Here is a 20,908-nt window from a genome sequence, read left to right on the forward strand (position 1 = left end):
TGAGGCAAGGTGAAGGCAGTGAAAATCATGCAATGCCATGAGAAATCAACTAATATATATCTGTAACTAAAAATTGTAAATCTGTGCATACCTACTATGTACATAACCTGTCTTCCTGTTGTTACGTTTTTGTCATACCTTGTGTGTAAACTTCTTCTATTATAAATTCCTAAGTTAATTTTTATTCTGGATTTTGCCTCATCACTAAAATGCTTTCTGAATATTTTTTCATTCACTTTTTTTTCTGAACTGAAATTTCTATGTCCAAAGTAAGGATTTAAACATTTTTTTTAAAATTAAAAATTACAGATTTCATAATAACATGATTTGATTTATCTGCCTGTTTTACACCTTGCTCGATTTTTGCTTCCATTGACTTTATTTTTTGCTGGGTCGTGTGATGCTCTTGCTGCTGGCTGCAACAATTCTGCAACTGCGTGGGCAGCCTTGGCCTATATGCTTGCTGTGCAGGCATGTGGGGGAAGGCTGGAGGGTCCAGATGCATTTTCATCCTGAGACTGCACAATTATCTATGCACATTCCATCCATGTTCCTGTTACACCATGGCCACTGATTGGTGTTTTCAACAGACTTGAGGGTTACCTTGAGAGAAGCCCTGTCTCAGGATTCTCTCTACCCAATCTCCAAGCTTACCAAAGCTGGAAAGAATAGTAATTCCACTCTGGCACTTCAGGACAGTCTGAATGCCCATTGCAGAAACCACAGGTACCCTCAGGGCCTCTGGCACAGACAAGTTGTCACAAACACTATGGTGGACTACAATGTTTGAAAACCATCCAATGTGGTGGTACCTGAGTGCCAAGTCCTCCACTTTCTTTCTCACCCACACATGTTCTAGCAGCTCCTGGACAAGATTTCCCAGGCTGATCCCAGTACCGACCTCCAAACTGGTGCATGTTGCCTGCCATCTTGCTGTGTACACTGAACCTTAATAAAAATAAGAGCTAGAAATTGAGTACATCAGAAAAGGAACATGAGAGAGAGTCATGCAGAGAGACTGGGAAACAGACAGAAGAGAGAGGATGCATGGTAATAGTAGACACAGAGCAAGAAAAGAGTCAGAAGCAAATAGGGAATGGACAACACAATAAGAAAAGTGTGTGAAAGCCATACAGAAACTTTGACAGAAGGAAAAGTGGAAAACCAACAGAAAAGCAGAGAGCAGCAAAAATATCAGTAGGAAGAGAAAATAATTTTGTTTTTATTTTTCTCATGAGCAATGCCACAGGGAATTAAATAGCAACATAATAATTGGTTTTATTATTCTGCTCTAACTTCTTTGTCGCTATTTCATATAGGTTTGGGATGTATAGTGTTAACTAGATAGCCACACAAGTGATAACCTACTTCTCTCACCGTCCACAAAAATAAATTCAGAGGAAAATCAATAAGCAAAATCCTAATCTTGGGTACAGCCTATTAACAGAGGATGATTACTTAGAAATGGAAGAGCAATTTAATTATAGTAAATCCTATTTGTATTGACTATGCAAGGGGCTAATAAAGCTGGTTCCTATGGATCGATTGTGTTCCCACTGTATTATCTTAGGACGAAAATATAGTGATCATTTAGACTAGGGGACCTTCAATACAGAGTTTGATGTGCAATAAAAATAAGGTAAATTAGTTTGAATGAGGATGCTAAATTGCAAGGTGCTAAAATAACCCCATTAACATATATATTTCAGGATTTGTGAACAATGGACATTTCAGAAATAAAGTAAGATGTGCCTAAATTCATAAAATCTTTCCAGTAAACTGTTTAAGAGCATTGTTTTACTAAAGGTATTGGTTTGAGACTGGTATCTAATGAGAATATTATAAAATTAGCAGACCAGACTTACACAGCTGGCTCTACATCATTGTCCAACCAGGGAAAATGGAGCTCTACACATGCATGTTCTGCTTATCAGTATCCAAATACTCGTTGAACTTCGATATTAGCAGAGAATCAACACTCTCTTTGGCTTTCTACTAACATTTAAAAGATTAAAATGAACCTCCTGGGCACTTTTTAAATTTCCCTTCAGATCTTCTGCAGTACGTGAAGTTGAAACCTTGTGATGCTGGGGGTCAATTTCCATGGAATTCTTCCCGCTCGTCCATCATAACTTTGGTGGAAGAACCGTGGAAACCCTGGAAAAACGGCATGAACGTCTTTTGTGGGGCCATGAGGAACTTAGCTGAGTCGTATAACCAGCCTATAAGGAACACTGTGATGAATTTTGTATGATGGGAGTTAAATACAACTTGGGATGGGATACAAAACAGGGGGTATCGCATCTGCTGCAGGTTTATCTGCCCTGGACAGTCGTATAAGGCAATGGAACTGAATATCAGACGGGACGTATAACGGGCGGCAGATGCATTATCGCCCGAATTTCACCCCCGTTGACTTTATGTAAGAAAGTACAAGATCAGAAATGACACTGTAGTTCATGCCCCCTGACTCGAGAGTTTGTGGCGGTCTCAGAGTTTAGTTTATCTGTTCCATTAGGATCTTGAATATTTGAAGAATAATTTTGCTGAACCTTTTCTTCTCCGGAGTATGCAATCCCAGGTTATTCAACCTCTCCTAGTAGCCAAATGCCTTAAGCTAGTTATCAGTTTGTTGGCCTTTTCCATAATGCTTCCAATGTTTGGATATCTTTGTTGTAGTACAGCAATCAGAATTGTACATAGTACTCCAAATGTGGCCATACAAATGCCTTGTAGACTCATTATCACCTCCTGCAGTTTGTGGTTTGTCCCTCTGGCTATATATACCAAGATCCGGTTAACTTTCCTTCGTACTGCCACACATTGTGCCTCTGGTTTCAATGAGCTATCCACTAATTCCTTCCCCCCCACTTCTGTTCTGTGTCTATCACTACTGCCATTTTAGTTTATATCCCCTCTGTTTATTTCCTTTCCCTAGTCCCATTACTTTGCATTTGTCCATATTAAATGCAATTTGCAATTCATCAACCAGATCTCTTCATATTTGGTTTCCCTTTTCCTTCTTGTTTGAAGCTCGTCCCCTAATTGGCTGTCATTAGCAAATTTAGACTTTCTAAATCATTTATACACACTGTAAGCAGCAATGGTCCCAGCACTATTCTCCAGCTGCTGACCTCTTGCATGTCAACACAGTTCCATTCACAACCACTCTTTGCTTTCTCTGGTGTAGCCAATTTTCAATCCACACGAGGAGCTTGTCAGCTAGTCCATGCCTTCCTACATTGTGGCTTAATCATTTGTGTGGTATGGTATCAAAAGTTTCACATAAAAATGAGGTATAAAACAACTTAATAGCTGCCCAATAGCTCATGTGCTGCTCAGTCATAGAGACAAGGAAGATCTCAGCTTTGATACCTCATCGGTAAAGGACTTCCATTTATATAGCGCCTCTCAGTACCTCACAATGTCCCAAAGGGCTTTACTGCCAACAAAGTACGTTTGAAGTGCAGTCACTGTTGTAATGTAATGAAACACGACAGCCAATTTGTGCAGAGCAAGATCCCAAAAACAGCAATGACACACATGACCACATAATCTGGTTCCCCCCCCACCCGCCCCCCCGCCATGCATTCAATCAGCTATTGGGCAGCTGTGAGTTGTTTTATACCTCATTTTTATGTGGAACTTTTGATGAGATAAATAATGATAGAAAATCGTGCATAAACCAGCCTCAGTGACCTTAATGTTTGAAGTTGTGATCTATAGTACAATTGCATGAAGCTCAAAGCTGGAAGTGCTAAATTGTAAACATTATCCCATTGTTTTTAATATGTCTTTACAGCAGCAGTGTTTGAGATCATTAATTTGATTACTGCTCTGACTGAGCATGGCTGGCCATTGGAATATTCAGATCGGTAACTCATAGCTATGTAAATAGGGTGTCTTCAAGTTCCTTTTCTTCTCTGATGGCATCAGTTACATTAAGGAAATGTATATAGATGGGGTAAGGCAACTGGAATAGATGTGTAATGGCATTATTAATCAGCATGTGAGAAAAGACTAATTGAGGGTCATTTTAACTTTTGGCAATAGTGTAAAATGGACAATATTGGATCGGCCGCCCATTATACAGCTCATATAACCAATGGCAGATTCGATATCGCCCGCCTTACACTATCGCCATAAGTTAAAATTATCCCCATTGCTTCTAGCACTTCCTGGCACTGTTAATGTGGATCACTGGAACATTAAATGGGTTTCATCTATCCTGACCTTTGAAATCTGCTCTCAAGGGAAGCAAGATCAGTCAGATAGCCTCTGAGCTATGGAATCTGCTTGCAATCGACAGGTATATTTAATTGTAGAAGACTTCTTTTGGATAGTCCTTTGTCTTAGTTCAGATTTCAAAGCAGACAGCAGATATGACATAGGCTCTAGAGTGGATTTATACTTAGCTATCAGGAACACTTTGTGAATACCAAATTTCACATCTGAACATCACATTTCAGGTGCTAGTCCTTTTTAATTTGTTCTCAGGATTGGGCAATGCTGGCAAGGCCGCATTTATTTCTCATCCTAGTTACCCTAAGAAGGTGGTGGTGGTCTTTTTCCTTGAACTGCTGCAGTCCTTGTGGTGATGGTGTGAGGTGAGGATATTCACCCAGCGACATTGGAGGAATGGTGATATAAGACTATGTTATGTGTTATCACAGGTAAGTTCAGGGACTTTGAAATGTCTTCATTGTTTTGGAATAGGAATTGTAAGTTTCACAAGCTAGCAACATCTGGTGTATTTGCTCCTGCTTCTGTTTAATTTTATTTCTTAATAAACTCAATTCATAATTCATAACCTGAGAAATACAGTCTGTCAAAGTGTTATTTTTCCAGCAGTCAGAGAGATCCAGAGATATGAGATATCTTGTTTTATAGTCAGTAAGTTTACCCTAGCACATTACCTCACTGATTACTTTGCACAGTCTTTTGCACTGGACACTAGGAAATGTAATTGGAAAGTGCCCAACTCATAATAAATCAATACCTGAGGAAATTGTATCCAAGCCTGAGAATATAGTATACATTGAATAAAGCAGAATATCATTATGGCAACCTCCATTTAGAATTCCAATAGAATTGCATATTTAGATTCCATATGAAAAATGGAATATGCTTTACCATGTTATATGTTACCCCAGCCCCTCAGGATCATTGTGCAATTAATATGAATATTCCAAAAACTTGGATAAAAAGCATTTTGAAACTTAATTTCCCAGTGGGCGAGTATGAGCTATATTTTGTTTAATGTGCTATTTTCTTTCAAACAATTTTTCTAACCATTGGTTTGTACCAGCTGCTGCTTTTATTGACAAAAATAGATTTGGGTCCAGAAGGAGTTAAAGGATAACGTTTTGTAGCAGTAAGTCTTATTTCATTTTCATTTCATAAAATAGGTTCAGGATTAGGCACAGCTATCATATTGAATTTCAGAACATCATACATATATTATCTCTTAGTTCTTGCTTTATGAAGAGCAATTGATCTCAGCATACAGCTTATTCCACAGTATAACATTTTCTCACTGTTCTGCTGACTTAATTTAAAATTAATACTGATAGAGAAAATAAAATTGAATTCTTGTTTCCCCATGTGTCTCCCTGCAGTGAATTTACATCATGCTGACAGCTGTTGAACTAAAAATAGATTATCCATTTTTCTTGTGACCGCTTAGTGTTCAGAGTAAATTGTCACACTTCATCATTTGCGCAGCCTTGCAAAATTCCTTAGGGAAAGAACATTCAACTGTAATGGTCAACCAAAATCTACGTGGGTTGGGAGTCAGGAAAAATAACAGTCTTCCAACCGGACACCAAACCAGAAAGGAAAGGTTAAACTTTAAATCAACTTTCTATTGAGGAGACATTTCTTTTTCTGCAAGATGGCAAATAAGTGGCATTAATAGCACTTTTAGCACCATGCCCAGTGGAGGGTATGATGGAGATGACATGACACAACTGTAGTTCTTTCCAAGCAGATTGCAAATGGGAGAGGAAAAAACACATTGGCCCATAACTTGCAGTCAAAATAACAGTGAGGCTAATAGTACTCGCCGTAATTTATGCGCAAATGCTACAACAACTTCAGGCGCGGGGCAGATGTTAAACATGTTAAGCGGTTAAACGCAGATATCCAAAAGTTGCTGTCCGAGTTGCTTCACGAAAACAGCATCTCGCTGTCTGCCTCACCATTGAAATACTTTGAACAGTGTGAAGTTGCTGTTATTTGCGCGGTTGATACGAATCAAACTCGTCACATAAAGTTCAGTTTTGTCCATTTCAGTCCAAGTACCCTTTTAACAACGTGATAAGTGATAGTTACTGCCAGTCAACCTCTCTGGCTCTGAAAATTAACTATTACAAGTGTGGAGTCTCATTCCTTCAGGTTTTCATTGTTGTTGGAGATTTTAAAAATGTAAAATTTTAAATTTAATTTTTTGTTTACTTTTCCTTTCTCTCTCTTTTTTCTGACCCTCTTAATCCAGTCTTTCTTTCCCTCTCTTTATTTCTCTTTCTATACCTGATTTGACATTGAATTCACCCATTCTACTTTACACTTCCTTCTCAGTCCTTGCACTGTTAATTTCATAATCCTTCAATCTGATTAGTTAAGGAGATAGTTACTTGCCCTGTTCACTCAAGTCCCAGATGCCCTGTTTCCCTCACTGCAATGTTATCAGCTCGCATTTCCAGCAACTTACCAGAGAAAAAATTTTAAAAGCTAAATGGGCAAGGGCAAGTCTAACGAACAGTAGATGCCGTTAGATGCCCTACCACAGCAAATTGTGGCCCATCATTGCTTTACAAAGCCTCACATATACTTCTCAGCCCCATCATCGCTGCTGAGCTGACGAACATGAATTTAGTAGTCGTACTTATATATTTCATAGGCATGTTCAAACTATTTTTCAAAAGTGGAGACCCCAGTAACTCAACAATGTTTCTATTATTTGTATATTTAAGGCTATAATAAGGCTATAATACCTCCTTAGTATATTTGAATTATACACCTCCTTAGTATGTTTGAATTAGTGATGCTCACAAAATCAGGATAGCACACTCTGCTAACATGAAGAGGTACGGCTCTGTCCCACCAAGCCAGAACTGAGCTTATCTTCAACAGTTCATTAACTTCTTTGAACAATAAAAATCACATCTTTGCCATTTTGTCTGTAAGAAACAGTAAAGCAACACTAGATTTCCAATGCTAAGACTGGAACTAGTGAGTCAGGATCTAGAGCATCCATTAAGGTTTTGAATGCTCTCAGCAGTGGTTTTCAAAATGTTCTGAGTGAGAGGTCCCTTATGAATATTGGTACAACCCTGGGGACCTCCTACTCTTACTTCCAAATGTCTATTCAAAAGAAAACTGTTTTAATTACAAATTTTGTTTTTAGTTAGAACATGTTAGCAACAGAAATAACTTGCTGTCAACAAATACAGAAAAAATATAGAATACAAAATTTTGAAGACAATTTGCACACAGTCTGTGGTATGCCTGACCCCAGAAGAAATCTGATGACCTCATAGACCCCTTGCAATCCCCCCTTTCTTCCCCTAAGATCTCCTGTTTGAAAACCTATGTCCTACAGAGCAATGAGCACATATTTGATGGCAACTAACTGGAAAAGAATAGTTAAGAAAAAGTAGTTAGTCCTAAAAGTTCTTGGGATGTAGGTGTCCCTGGCAAGGCTGCCACTTTATTGCCCATCCCTAGATCCCTCGAGAAGTTCTTGAACCAATGCAATCCATGTGGTGAAGATACTCCTATAATGCTGTTAGGTAGGGAGTTCCAGGATTTTGACCCAGCGACAATGAAGGAACGGCGATATGTGTCCAAGTAGTAATGATGAGGGGCTTGGAGGGAAACTTGGAAGTGATGGTGTTCCCATGCACCTGCTGCCCTTGTCCTTCTAGGTGGTAAAGGTCGCGGGTTTGGGAGGTGCTGCCGAAGAAGCCTTGGCGAGTTGCTGCAGTGCATCCTTTAGATAGTACATACTGCTGCCACAGTGTGCCGGTGGAAACAGTAATGGCATCAGGATTTTTGTTGAAGTTGTAGCAGGGGCCAACATAGGAAAGACTGATCAAACCAGATTCTGACAATGAGTCAATGGGCTTGGTTTATTTTGATTCTTGTGATTGAAATTCACAGGGGGTTTCAATATTTCACTGAGAATGACGGCTAGTCAGCACAAAAATGTATTGGCAGCAAAACTCTCATTATTTTTGATGAGAGAGAACAAATATTTTAAATGCATTACTAAAAATATTTACTGCCCTACTCCAATTACGATAATGTGCAAAATGTTCTGAATTTTAAATTAATCAAAGTGATCAACTCTTTCCTACCTTTGTTTTTTTTTTCAAATGACTTTCGGATTTGCAAAGTGCATATTACATATTCCCGTCATTTGTATCTCCCGACACGACTTCTGGTGGGAAATCGTAGAAATGCCGTTGAGTGGTGGGGAGAATGGCTCCTCGCCTTATTTTCCTCCACCACTCTCTGCAGGTACGTCAGGCAGCTGACATAACTGCAGAGCAAAATCTGCTCGATTAGTTTCTACCAACACTTCTTTGTATCCTGGATCTTGGCTTATACCTGATAAACTTGAACTAAATATGTCATGTCTGAATGGAAGATGACAACAAACACTTATGGCACTGAATGACTTTATTTAGACTCAGCTGTATGTGAAGATTTTGAGATATGTGGAAAAATAAATAATTATGAAATTGAGTTAATATATAGGAAACATTTATAGATAATTCAAGTGCCTAGAATTTGCTCTTGATGGACTATAGAGTTACAAAAACCTGGAAATTATTACGAACAAACAAATGCTTAACCTGATCTTTCCACTATTTAAACACAGGGTTAACTTGTTATTTTAAATGGGATAATACCTCCATTAAAATAGCAGAGAGAAATTTCATGAGTTTGTTTGCTAGCATCACGCGCAGTAATCGCATTTAGTGATTTTGTGATACTGCTCGATTTGTCCCATCGGTTTAGCAGTAGATTTCACCAGCCACTCTAATATAAATTGAACACATTTCAGCAAATGAGCTTAGCAACCCAGAAATGACTCTTTGACCTTTATAGACAAGTCTTGTGACATGAACATTTTTAAGAAAGCAGCATCTTTATTTCCAGGTACTGCACTTGCTTCCTGTAAAGGCACTGTTTAGTCAAGCCTGATGGCAAACATATGGCATTTAAAATGCTGGTCCTTTGATAGAGACCAGGCACAATCTACTCTTGCAGTGTGGGTATACCATAACTCTGCCAATAATTCCATGATTGTAATAGTTCTCTTTTTTTCCTCCAATCTTCAAACTTGTCTGTCTGTCTTGAGTGACTTACATTGGGCAAAAGCTTCATTGCTGACAGAAGTCTGCTGATGACTTTTAAGTGGCTATTCTTCAGATCTGAGCATAGACAGAGTTCAGTTTGCATCGTCTATGAAGTTGAAGGGACAGGAAATACAACAATGGATTTTATCATTTTTTTACACTCATTTTAAGAGACTGTGACAAATTTCACAGGATGCTCCTGACTTTGTAGAACATTGTGGATTCTATGCAATTCTTGCAACCAATGCAAAATGTACAACCCTAGCTAATACTGATGAACTCGATTCTTTCCCCTCAGTCTGGTTCAGCAAATTCTGAGTCGAATACACCGTTGCGGTTCAACAATAACTTTATTAGAATCGAACTTGGAACTTGGTCTGCAGCATTGATCTGGACTCCCGATAGAGTCCCACCTATGCTGGCAGAACAAGACAAAGAACATACAGAAAATACACACGTTTATACAATTCAATAGGGGTTGGAACATTGTTAGCATGAGGGTCAATACCAATCATAAGCCTGGCATAGGTTGGCCATGAGGGGTTACCTCACTACAGGCCAATCATGGACAATACAGTTAGCTGATCACGCCGCAGTGACAGACATGGATGAATGTCTCTTCATCTCCTAGCTTGGAATGTTTTCCCCCAATCATCCCACATCCTTATCAGCCAACCTGTAATGGTCTCTGGCTTCACTAAGCTCATTATTTCTATTGATCACCCAGCTGCACAGAGACACCTACACCAAACTCCCTACTCCCTAATGGCAACATGTCAATGATGAGCATAAGCAGACCCCAACATCTAACGAGTTACTCATCTCACTATTAGCCTTGAAGGGGCCCATTGTTCTAACCTAGGCAGCTTCTAATTAACCCTTGCTTGTACTATTACTACTTTTCTACTTTGCCACTTAGACATTCTCATTCTTTACTTTGCCACTTATACATTCTCATTCTTTGCCACTTAGACATTCTCATTCGTTAGATATTCTCAATACCATGGGGTGCATCACTGCTCAGACCAATCCTGTTGTCACTTTCCAGCAGGGATAGCAATCAGAAGCAAAACCACTAGACAACTTTATCCCATTCCTATCCAAGGGTAGAAAGACCAATTATAGGGTTTCTTGCCCCCAAGTACTGCCCTGGCTCAGGGTGGCTAACTTGGACCAGGAGTCATGCCTGGAACTTTCCCAGTCTGCATTGTTCAATACTGCACAATCCTTACAGTTCTGAAAAACATATCCTGCATCACAGATAATGGTTAATAGAACTGCTGTGGTCACAGAAGAAACATGTGACAACCTTCTGCAGTGAAGTGTCACAGAAACCAATATTACAGTTGCATGGCTGAAGTATGGTAACATTCACCATTGCACTGATATTCAATATAGTAATGGTTACCGTGGTAACAGACAGATTGGTCCCATCAATATTTCACAGATTTAAGTATAATGGGGAAAAATTTCCTCTAATTGCTGTTTCTTTTAGAATGCTCTGACAATTTTGCTAGAAATAGGAATTCTTACCTCTGTGTTTGTGTCGCCAACACATAGAAACCAAAGGAAATCTTCCAGTAATATAAGTCAGTGGGCTGCTTCTCCCACATGCATATCCACAGAGAGTATTCAAAATGTAAGTCTTTGAAAGAAGTCAAGGAAATAAAAATCGGGAGAGATGTTAAACGGGCACCCGACTCACTATCACCCATTTTACACTATCGCACAAAGTCAAGATCGACCCCAAGGAACTTTAATTCCTCCACAGCTCCTTAATGGAGCAACTTTAAAAGGACTTTACCTGTCTCTGTGATGATGAAGAGTTTTTAATACCGTTTACATTTTTTCACTGTTTTCTGCTGTTTTATTTTTCTGGTTACAAACTCCATTCCACTTTTTGACATCCAGTAACATGTCCATTCTCACTGCAAATGGTCCCCTGAGCTATTCTTAGTTCAAACCAATGCCCTGAGGATATATTTTGCCATAGGGGTACAGAGAAGATTTTCCATAGTATTTAAAGTACAGTACATATGTTGCTGTTATTGCACTATTCTATTATGCATATTTGGTGTGTAACAAACACCCCAATTTTTCATCATGATGGGACACTTTCACTTTTACTGGCGGAGTGCCCATTCTAACCTCAATGCCATAATATTGATTTAGTAGAATTCATTAGCCTGAAGGGCATTTGGTGTAGATATATCCATTGTTGACTGTATGCTTGACCTCCACCCTATTAGTCCTACTTTCAATTACCCCTGCTCCTCTTGGCCTCACAAAGGAAAGTTTAAACAAAAAACTGATCTGGAGGGCCTTTTCAGCTTCTAGATCCTCTTCACCCTGGTCTTCAGCTGAGGGGAAAGGGTGGGAGCTTCCCTGCTCTGGCCAAAGATAAAATCACTGTCAGGGTTTATTGATGCTATCAGACGCCGATTAGCATATGTAAATTAGGACCCTGCCGGCATGGTGCATGTCTGGATGCATTCGTTAAAGTCAGAAAAGACAGGAACAGGACGGGAAAGTAAACCGGGGCATTTTTACTGCCTACCCACAGGTTTCTGCAGGTGGGAAGCGAAGATGTTCACGGCTCATGAAGGCAGTAGCATCAGTTTCAATAAATTTAAACAAAATTAAAATTAAACTAACCTGACAGTGACAGCAAATTAAAGTTAAATAAAATTAAAATTAAAAGAAGTAATTACCTACAGGGAACACTGACCCAGGAAGGGAAAAAATAAATATTAAATTAATAAAACTTACCAGCACCGCTGGTGCCAGACCATGTTACCAGACCATAACATGGTTACATTCCATATCCTATTAGAGGGTGAGAAGGTAGGTTCTCAAACAAGCGTACTGAGCTTGAATAAAGGAGACTATGATGGTATGAGAGCGGAATTGATTAAAGTGGACTGGGAAAATAGATTAAAGGGTAAGACGGTACATGAGCAAAGGTGTTCATTTAAGGAGTTATTTTACAACTTTCAAAAAATATATATTCCACTGAGGAAAAAAAGGTGTAAAAGAAATGACAGCCATCCGTGGCTAAGTAAAGAAATTAAGGATAGTATCCGACTAAAAACAAGGACATATAAGGTAGCCAAACTTAGTGGGAGGATAGAAGATTGGGAAGTCTTCAAAAGACAGCAAAAAGTAACTAAAGGATTGATTAAGAAAGGGAAGATAGATTATGAAAATAAATTAGCAAAAAATATAAAAGCAGATAGCAAGAGTTTCTATAGTTATATAAAAAGAAAAATGGTGGCTAAGGCAAACGTAGGTCCCTTAGAGGATGAGACCGGGAAATTAATGGTGGGAAACATGGAGATGGCAAAAATGCTGAACAAATATTTTGTTTCAGTCTTTACGGTAGAGGACACTAAGAATATCCCAACACTGGACAAACAGGGGGCTCTGGGGGGGAGGAGCTTAATACGATTAAAATCACTAAGGAATTGGTACTCAGTAAATTAATGGGACTCAAGGCGGATAAATCCCCTGGACCTGATGGCTTACATCCTAGGGTCTTGAGGGAAGTGGCAGTAGGGATTGTGGATGCTTTGGTAATAATTTTCCAAAATTCTCTGGACTCGGCAAAGGTCCCGGCAGATTGGAAAACTGCTAATGTAACACCCTTATTTAAAAAGGGTAGTAGCAGAAGGCTGGAAATTATAGACCAGTTAGCCTAACATCTGTGGTGGGTAAAATTTTGGAGTCTATTATTAAGGAGACAGTAGCGGAACATTTGGATAAGCATAATTTAATTGGACAAAGTCAGCATAGCTTTACGAAGGGGAAGTAATGTCTGACAAATTTGCTTGAGTTCTTTGAGGACATAACGTACAGGGTGGATAAAGGGGAACCAGTGGACGTAGTGTATTTAGACTTCCAGAAGGCATTCGACAAGGTGCCACATAAAAGATTATTGCTCAAGATAAAGAATCACTGGATTGGGGGTAATATTCTGGCATGGGTGGAGGATTGGTTATCTAACAGGAAGCAGAGAGTTGGAATAAATGGTTCATTCTCGGACTGGCAACCAGTAGCCAGTGGTGTTCCGCAGGGGTCGGTGCTGGGTCCCCAACTCTTTACAATCTATATTAACGATTTGGAGGAGGAGACCGAGTGTAACACATCAAAGTTTGCAGATGATACAAAGATGGGAGGGAAAGTAGAGAGTGAGAAGGACATAAAAAACCTACAAGGGGATATAGACAGGCTGGGTGAGTGGGCGGAGATTTGGCAGATGCAATACAATATTGGAAAATGTGAGGTTATGCACTTTGGCAGGAAAAATCAGAGAGCAAGTTATTATCTTAATGGCGAGAAACTGGAAAGTACTGCAGTTCAAAGGGATCTGGGGGTCCCAGTGCAAGAAAATCAAAAAGTTAGTATGCAGGTGCAGCAGGTGATCAAGAAAGCCAACGGAATGTTGGCTTTTATTGCTAGGGGGATAGAATATAAAAACAGGGAGGTATTGCTGCAGTTATATAAGGTATTGGTGAGACCGCACCTGGAATACTGCATACAGTTTTGGTCTCCATACTTAAGAAAAGACACACTTGCTCTCGAGGCAGTACAAAGAAGGTTCACTCGGTTAATCCCGGGGATGAGGGGGGCCGATGTATGAGGAGAGGTTGAGTAGATTGGGACTCTACTCATTGGAGTTCAGAAGAATGAGAGGCGATCTTATTGAAACATATAAGATTGTGAAGGGGCTTGATCGGGTGGATGCGGTAAGGATGTTCCCAAGGATGGGTGAAACTAGAACTAGGGGGCATAATCTTAGAATAAGGGGCTGCTCTTTCAAAACTGAGATGAGGAGAAACTTCTTCACTCAGAGGGTGGTAGGTCTGTGGAATTTGCTGCCCCAGGATGCTGTGGAAGCTACATCATTAAATAAATTTAAAACAGAAATAGACAGTTTCCTAGAAGTAAAGGGAATTAGGGGTTACGGGGAGCGGGCAGGAAATTGGACATGAATTTAGATTTGAGGTTAGGATCAGATCAGCCATGATCTTATTGAATGGCGGAGCAGGCTCGAGGGGCCGATTGGCCTACTCCTGCTCCTATTTCTTATGTACCTGGAAAATGGAGCTTGCAGGAGCAGCAGTGCCACCTAGTGTTTGAAGGACTGAAAGGTAAGTATAATGGTAAGCATATACCTTCCAGCTTAAAACTACCTCACAGGGATTTTCTCCCTCCATTCTGGCCCCCACTTTTTTGTGGAACCTTAAGCTTGCCAGGATGCCGATCTTCACTTTTCCAGGGCTCTTCTGCTGTTTTAACTGCCCTGCCACGTTTTTGTGGTGCTGTCGTGCTCATCTCACTGTAGCACTGTTGGGATTTCACAGCCGGGCAATGGCTGGCATACCGGAGGAATCCCGCCCCTGGAAACTGGGCCAAAGTTCTGCCCTACCACAGGGAGTATAATCCCAGCCATAATATATTAAATATATATATGATAAAACTTCCATTTTAAAGAAACACATAACTGAAATAGAGAAGTTACGACACAATGGAGTACTGTGCACAGTTCTGGTCTCCATATTATAAAAAGGATATAGAGGCATTGGAGAAGGTGGAAAAAAGATTCACAAGGATGACACCAGAACTGAGAGGATATACTTATCAGGAAAGGCTAAACAGGCTGGGGCTTTTTTCTCTAGAAAAGGGAAGGCTGAGGGGTGACCTGATAGAGGTCTTTAAGATAATGAAAGGGTTTGATAGGGTAGACATGGAGAAAATGTTTCCACTTTGGGAATCTAAAACTAGAGGTCATCAATATAAGATAGTTATTAATAAATCCAATTGGGAATTCAGGAGAAACTTCTTTACCCAAAGAGTGGTAAGAATGTGGAACGCACTACCAGAAGGAGTAGTTGAGGCAAATAGCATCGATACACTTAAGGGGAAGTTATATAAACACATGAGGGAGAAAGGAATAGAAGGGTATGCTGATACGGTAGATAAAGTAGGGAGGGAGGAGGCTCGTGAGGAGCATAAACATCGGCATAGACCAGTTGGGTCGAATGGCCTGTTTCTGTGCTGCAGACTTGATGTAACTCAATGTAAATGTTAAAATAATTTTAACAGCTTCAACTATTATAACCAAGGTAAATTTAGGATCCAACATGAATTTTTCTAATGTCTTTTTGTTTTCTAATGCAGGTGCATGGGAGAATGATAGACTGTATCAGTAACATCATGTTTTGCACAATGTCATCATGCTGGCAACAGTTTCTGGGTCTGACTCTGATGGTTCTAATTACAAGATCAACAGTCAGCTGCCCACCTCGATGTGAATGTGTTGCCCAAATTAAATCAGTCGTCTGTCACAGGAAACGTCTGACTGCAATTCCAGAAGGTATTCCCATAGAAACAAAAATACTTGACCTGAGCAAAAATAGACTGAGATGCATCAGTTCTGGGGATTTAGCAACATTTCCCAGTTTGGAAGAAATTGATCTCAGTGAAAATATAATCACAAATGTTGAACCCGGAGCTTTTAACAATTTGTTCAACTTGCGATCCTTGCAGCTGCGCAGCAACCAGCTGAAACTGATTCCCACCGGTGTGTTCACAAGACTTACCAACTTAACACGTCTGGATCTTAGTGAAAACAAAATTGTGATTCTACTAGACTATATGTTTCAGGACTTAAGGAATTTGAAACATCTAGAAGTTGGGGACAATGACCTTGTTTATATCTCACAGCGGGCCTTTAGTGGGTTACTAGGCCTTGAACAGCTTACCATTGAGAAATGCAACCTGACCTCAATTTCTGCAGAATCACTTTCCTATCTCCAAAATCTGAGCACGCTTAGACTGCGTTACCTTAGTATCAGTTTTCTGGAAGAACAGAATTTTCGAAAACTGTATAACTTGAAAGAACTGGAGATTGATTACTGGCCACTTCTTGAGACCATTACTCCAACAACACTGTACGGTCTGAACCTCACATATCTTTCCATAACTAGTACAAACCTTTCTTCAGTACCTTTCGGAGCCTTCAGAAATTTGGTGTATCTCAAATTACTGAATCTGTCTTATAATCCTATAACTACCATTGAATCTGGCTCATTTCGTGATTTAATCCGACTTCAACAGTTGTACATGGTTAGTACTATGCTCACTACGATAGAGCCTCATGCCTTTCTTGGACTGAAGCAACTAAAAGTGTTAAATATTTCCAACAATTTCTTGGTTACGTTGGAAGAAAATGCTTTACAATCCGTAAGCAACTTGGCAGTACTGCGCTTGGATAATAACCCTCTCTCCTGTGATTGCCGCCTTCTTTGGCTTTTGCAGAAGAGAAAGACACTCAGTTTTGATGACAACCAGCCAGTTTGCGCTGCTCCAGCAGATATCCGGGGCAGTGAGTTAAAAGACTTTGAAGACTCTGCACTCCATGACTACTTTACATGCCAAAAGCCCAAAATACGGGACAGAAAACCGCAACATGTAACCGCTGGCGAAGGGCAGACTGTCTATTTTACCTGCCGAGCTGATGGCGAGCCAGCTCCAGTTATAATGTGGGTCTCTCCTCAACGGAGGATGATTACAAGTAAAAGTATCGGCAGAGTAACGATACTGCCTGGAGGCACTCTGGAGATCCGATTTGTGCAAGTCCAAGACAGCGGCACCCACATTTGCATAGCTAGCAACGCTGGAGGAAATGACACCTCTTTTGCAGTGCTGACCGTAAAGGGATACCCTTCAGATGGAGCCCTGTATGCAAACAGGACTGCATACCTAACAGAGTTCAACGATACTGCATTCAACGACACTCAGGTATTCCTGAAGTTTACACTTGACCTGAAAACCATCCTGGTATCCACAGCAATGGGATGCATCACCTTTCTAGGGGTGGTGCTGTTCTGTTTTCTGCTTCTTTTTGTGTGGAGCAGAGGAAAAGGGCAGCACAAAAACAATTTCTCAGTTGAATACTCATTTCGGAAGGTTGATGGCCCAACAGTCAGTGGTGGACAAGGAGGTGCAAGGAAGTTCAACATGAAAATGATTTGAGTGAACAATTTAAAAACTCAGTGTTATGGATCCTATATATTAACCAAGGGTTCATTGATTACAAGTTTTCATAGTCAATAAACTGATTGATCATTTAAATCATATAAACTTCTGCTCATAATGTTGTAATAATAAGCATAATCAATATTATCTGTATTATTGAGTCTTCACTGATGGCTCAGATAAGAGTTAAGAGTTGCATGCTGTAAACAGTCTTTCAGTCCTTTGACTGGTATGGCCCATCGCAATGCATTATTACCTACTTGACTTGACATATCGGGGTAGAATTTGGTTTGTACCCGAACTCGGGCGTGCAAGGACCATTGCACCGAAACGGATGCGCAATAGGACCATGCAAAATCACTCCTGCTGCTCCTGGCTCCACATTCAGGTGAGTAAAACTTATCTTCTATGGTAGCAGCCTCCAATGGCTCCTTTGACCGCTGGTTTGGCCGCATCAAGGCCCGAGAAAACTGACCGCAGCGTACACAGCACATGCTACGTCAGACACGTCCCAATTTAGCAAAGGGTCCTGAAACGGGCATTAGACCTATGCAAATGGAGGGCCTAACGCCCATTTACAGCAGGCACCCAGAACAACCAAGCCCTAACCATTATAGCAACCAACGCACTTCCTATGCATTTCAGTTGCGTGCGATTGGCAACAAAGACTGAGAGGTTGTGGACCTGTTTCAGGCCCAAAGTACAGGCAAGGCATTGTCTAATTTCGCCCCGATCCATTCTCTATACATTACACTCAGTTGTTTCACCATTGACAGTGATAAATTAGAAGAATTTTTCCTAATGACACATATCCAGCACCTAGCACACAAATGTCCAGCAATTTATTGCCGGTTTATCTACCTATGACCCTAACATCAGTTGGTCGAACTTGGTCTTTAAAATTCAAAGATGCTGAGTGCTTAACTTACTAATACACAGTAATCTAATGGAATTGTGTCAAGCAAGTGTTTGACCTTTGTTCTAGACACTCCCAACCAACCAGTTATATATGACTATGAAAATCTGTAATTATTTTCTGTGAGAAGTTGAATATTTAAATCATTCTTTAATATTGGAAACATTGTTTGGAAACATAAATCAGAAATTTCTATGGATTAAGTTGATGAATCACTTTACATACAGTCGTATATAATCAAATGCTGCTTAAATTTTCATCTGAATTTGCAGCTCCTTTCTTAGGCAATCAAGTGGACAACTACTTAGGTTTGTCCATATTGTATTATTATCCTGTTATCAGAAACTGAGTTGGCTGTACATTATTTCTTTTACACAAGTTCTTTGAAGCAGGCTTTATATTTTAATTTAAAAAAGAAACTGATTTATGAACATTTTGTTTTATATATATATGAAAAACATGCTATTTGGACTTTCTCTTCTACATCACAATCATTTTTGCTTACAAAAAAAATGATTACTGCGGAGATTGTTGTAATTTTGTTTTGCTGAATGTTTTTATTGTGTTTTGTAAAGGATGTCCTTGCAAAGATATTATGTCATTAGTAATGACCTGCTCAATGTTCCTGTAGTTTTCCTCATCATTTCACTCAAGCTAAAAAAAAATCTATTTCCCAATTCATCAAAAAACTCTATTACTAAAGCAATTATGTGTACTTCTTTCAATCTACATCTTTTTATAATATTCATAATAAACAACTTACACTCACAATATGATAGACATTATGCTTTAATAAGCAAATAAATTCAAAGCTGAATAGCCTTGTCTTACGGCACTGTTATATTTTGCCCCACGAAGTAATAGATAACTCAAACACAGAAAATATATTAATTCATTTAAGACAAATACTAATGTTTGGAATATACAAAGATAGAGCATATTCCCATTTTTAAAAAATCTCACTGTCTTGATGAAGCTGAGTCTATGGAAGTGTAAATCCTAATAGACATGGGATTTTATGTACCTACCTACAATACACATGATGCCTCATCAAATCTGCAAACTAGCCATTTATCACGGTGTACAGTAGCCTGATGATCACTAAGATAAATTATCATAATATTAAAAGAAGGGAACAACTAAACCGATGATTACTTCAACAACGTCTGGATTGTTTGTTCGAAAAGAAACTATGAAATTTGAAAATGAGGAAACAGAAGAGTAAATATATTTTTCCATTGAGATAATATACAGAAATGTTAAAGTGGGCTCGCACCTATGTGAAATAGTACATTTTTAAAAATGTTATATTAGTTTCAAAGTAACTTTCAGGTAGCGCTGAAAAAAAATTTAAATTGCTATCCATTAAAGCATTTTTCCACACTGGTGTTGTGCACTATATGAATATCAACCGAATGAATTACAAAAATATCCAGAACTAATTAACCAGTTTTATACAACATATATGTGGCTCTGCCAATTGTTTGTAGTATGAACAAGTGTTGTAGCAATGAGACCTTGACATCACTCATAACAAACATTACTCAACCACAGACAGTGCTTCCACCACTAATGGCAATAATTTGTTTTATTTTAATACTTGTTCAAAGTATATATATATATATATATATATGTGTAAAAAATGCAACAGGAGAGCAATTTGTTTTGAAAAATAAACTACTTGTCACACAACATGATTATTTTTTTCTAAACCATGAGTTTCCATCATGTGCTGTATTCCTCTATATGGGTTAATAGCCCTTTTTATCGCAAAGGAGAGTGACAAGATTAATACACAGTTTAAAGCATCTTAGTTACTAAGATAGGCTCAAAGAGCTGGGGCTCTACACTTTAGAGAAGCGTAGACTTAGGGGTGATTTGATTGAGATATATAAGGTGATGAAGGGAATAGATTGTATTTGCGAAGACAGTTTGTTTCAACTAAAGTTAGGGAGGACTAGAGGTCACAATCTCAAGTTATGTAAGGCCTGAACTAGGTTAGATGTTAGGAGGTGGTTCTTTCCCCAGAGAATAGTGGACCTGTGGAACAGGCTGCCGGCTCGTGCAGTGAACGCTGATTCGCTGAATTCCTTCAAGCGAGAGCTAGACCTCTTCCCGGCTGGGGTGGATATCACCTCTTACAAAAGATAGGTACTGCATAACATTAATCAGGGTCAGAGAGATCTCCTGGACTAGATTTAATCACCTAAAGGGGTTGGAGAGGAATTTTCCAGATTTTTTTTCCCTAATTGGCCTGGATTTTATCTTTTATCGCCTCTGCCAGTGGATTACTTGGCTTTCGGGCAGGATGGAGAGAGTATATATTGGGATGCACAAGGCATTGCAGTTGTGTGGGACAGACTGGATGGACCAATGGGTCTTTTCCTGCCCGTCATTGTCGTATGTTTATGCATGACCCAATAACAAAATGGCAGGTCTGCATAACTTTTAAATAGAGGATTTCATGTAATGTACTTTTGTACCGGAAACAATAAAAAATACCAATCCTGGCACACCTGCAATAACAATTCTTTACCACTTCTCAAGTAGCTAATAAGCCAGTTAACTGATGTAAATGATGAAA

General features: G+C 39.4%; 1 protein-coding gene across 1 annotated transcript in view; it reads left to right on the forward strand.

The window, feature by feature from the left end:
• The window catches only part of LOC137299481 (leucine-rich repeat and immunoglobulin-like domain-containing nogo receptor-interacting protein 2), a 128,660-nt gene extending 108,644 nt beyond the window's left edge, over window positions 1-20,016 (forward strand). The window contains exon 2 of the mRNA XM_067968251.1: window positions 15,549-20,016. Coding sequence (XP_067824352.1) covers window positions 15,561-17,405 — 1,845 coding nt within the window. The 5' untranslated portion in view covers window positions 15,549-15,560 and the 3' untranslated portion in view covers window positions 17,406-20,016. The remainder of the gene's footprint in view (window positions 1-15,548) is intronic.
• The last annotated feature ends 892 nt before the right edge of the window (window positions 20,017-20,908 follow it).

This window comes from Heptranchias perlo, chromosome 29 (assembly GCF_035084215.1).
Source record: "Heptranchias perlo isolate sHepPer1 chromosome 29, sHepPer1.hap1, whole genome shotgun sequence".
Lineage (NCBI taxonomy): Eukaryota > Metazoa > Chordata > Chondrichthyes > Hexanchiformes > Hexanchidae > Heptranchias > Heptranchias perlo.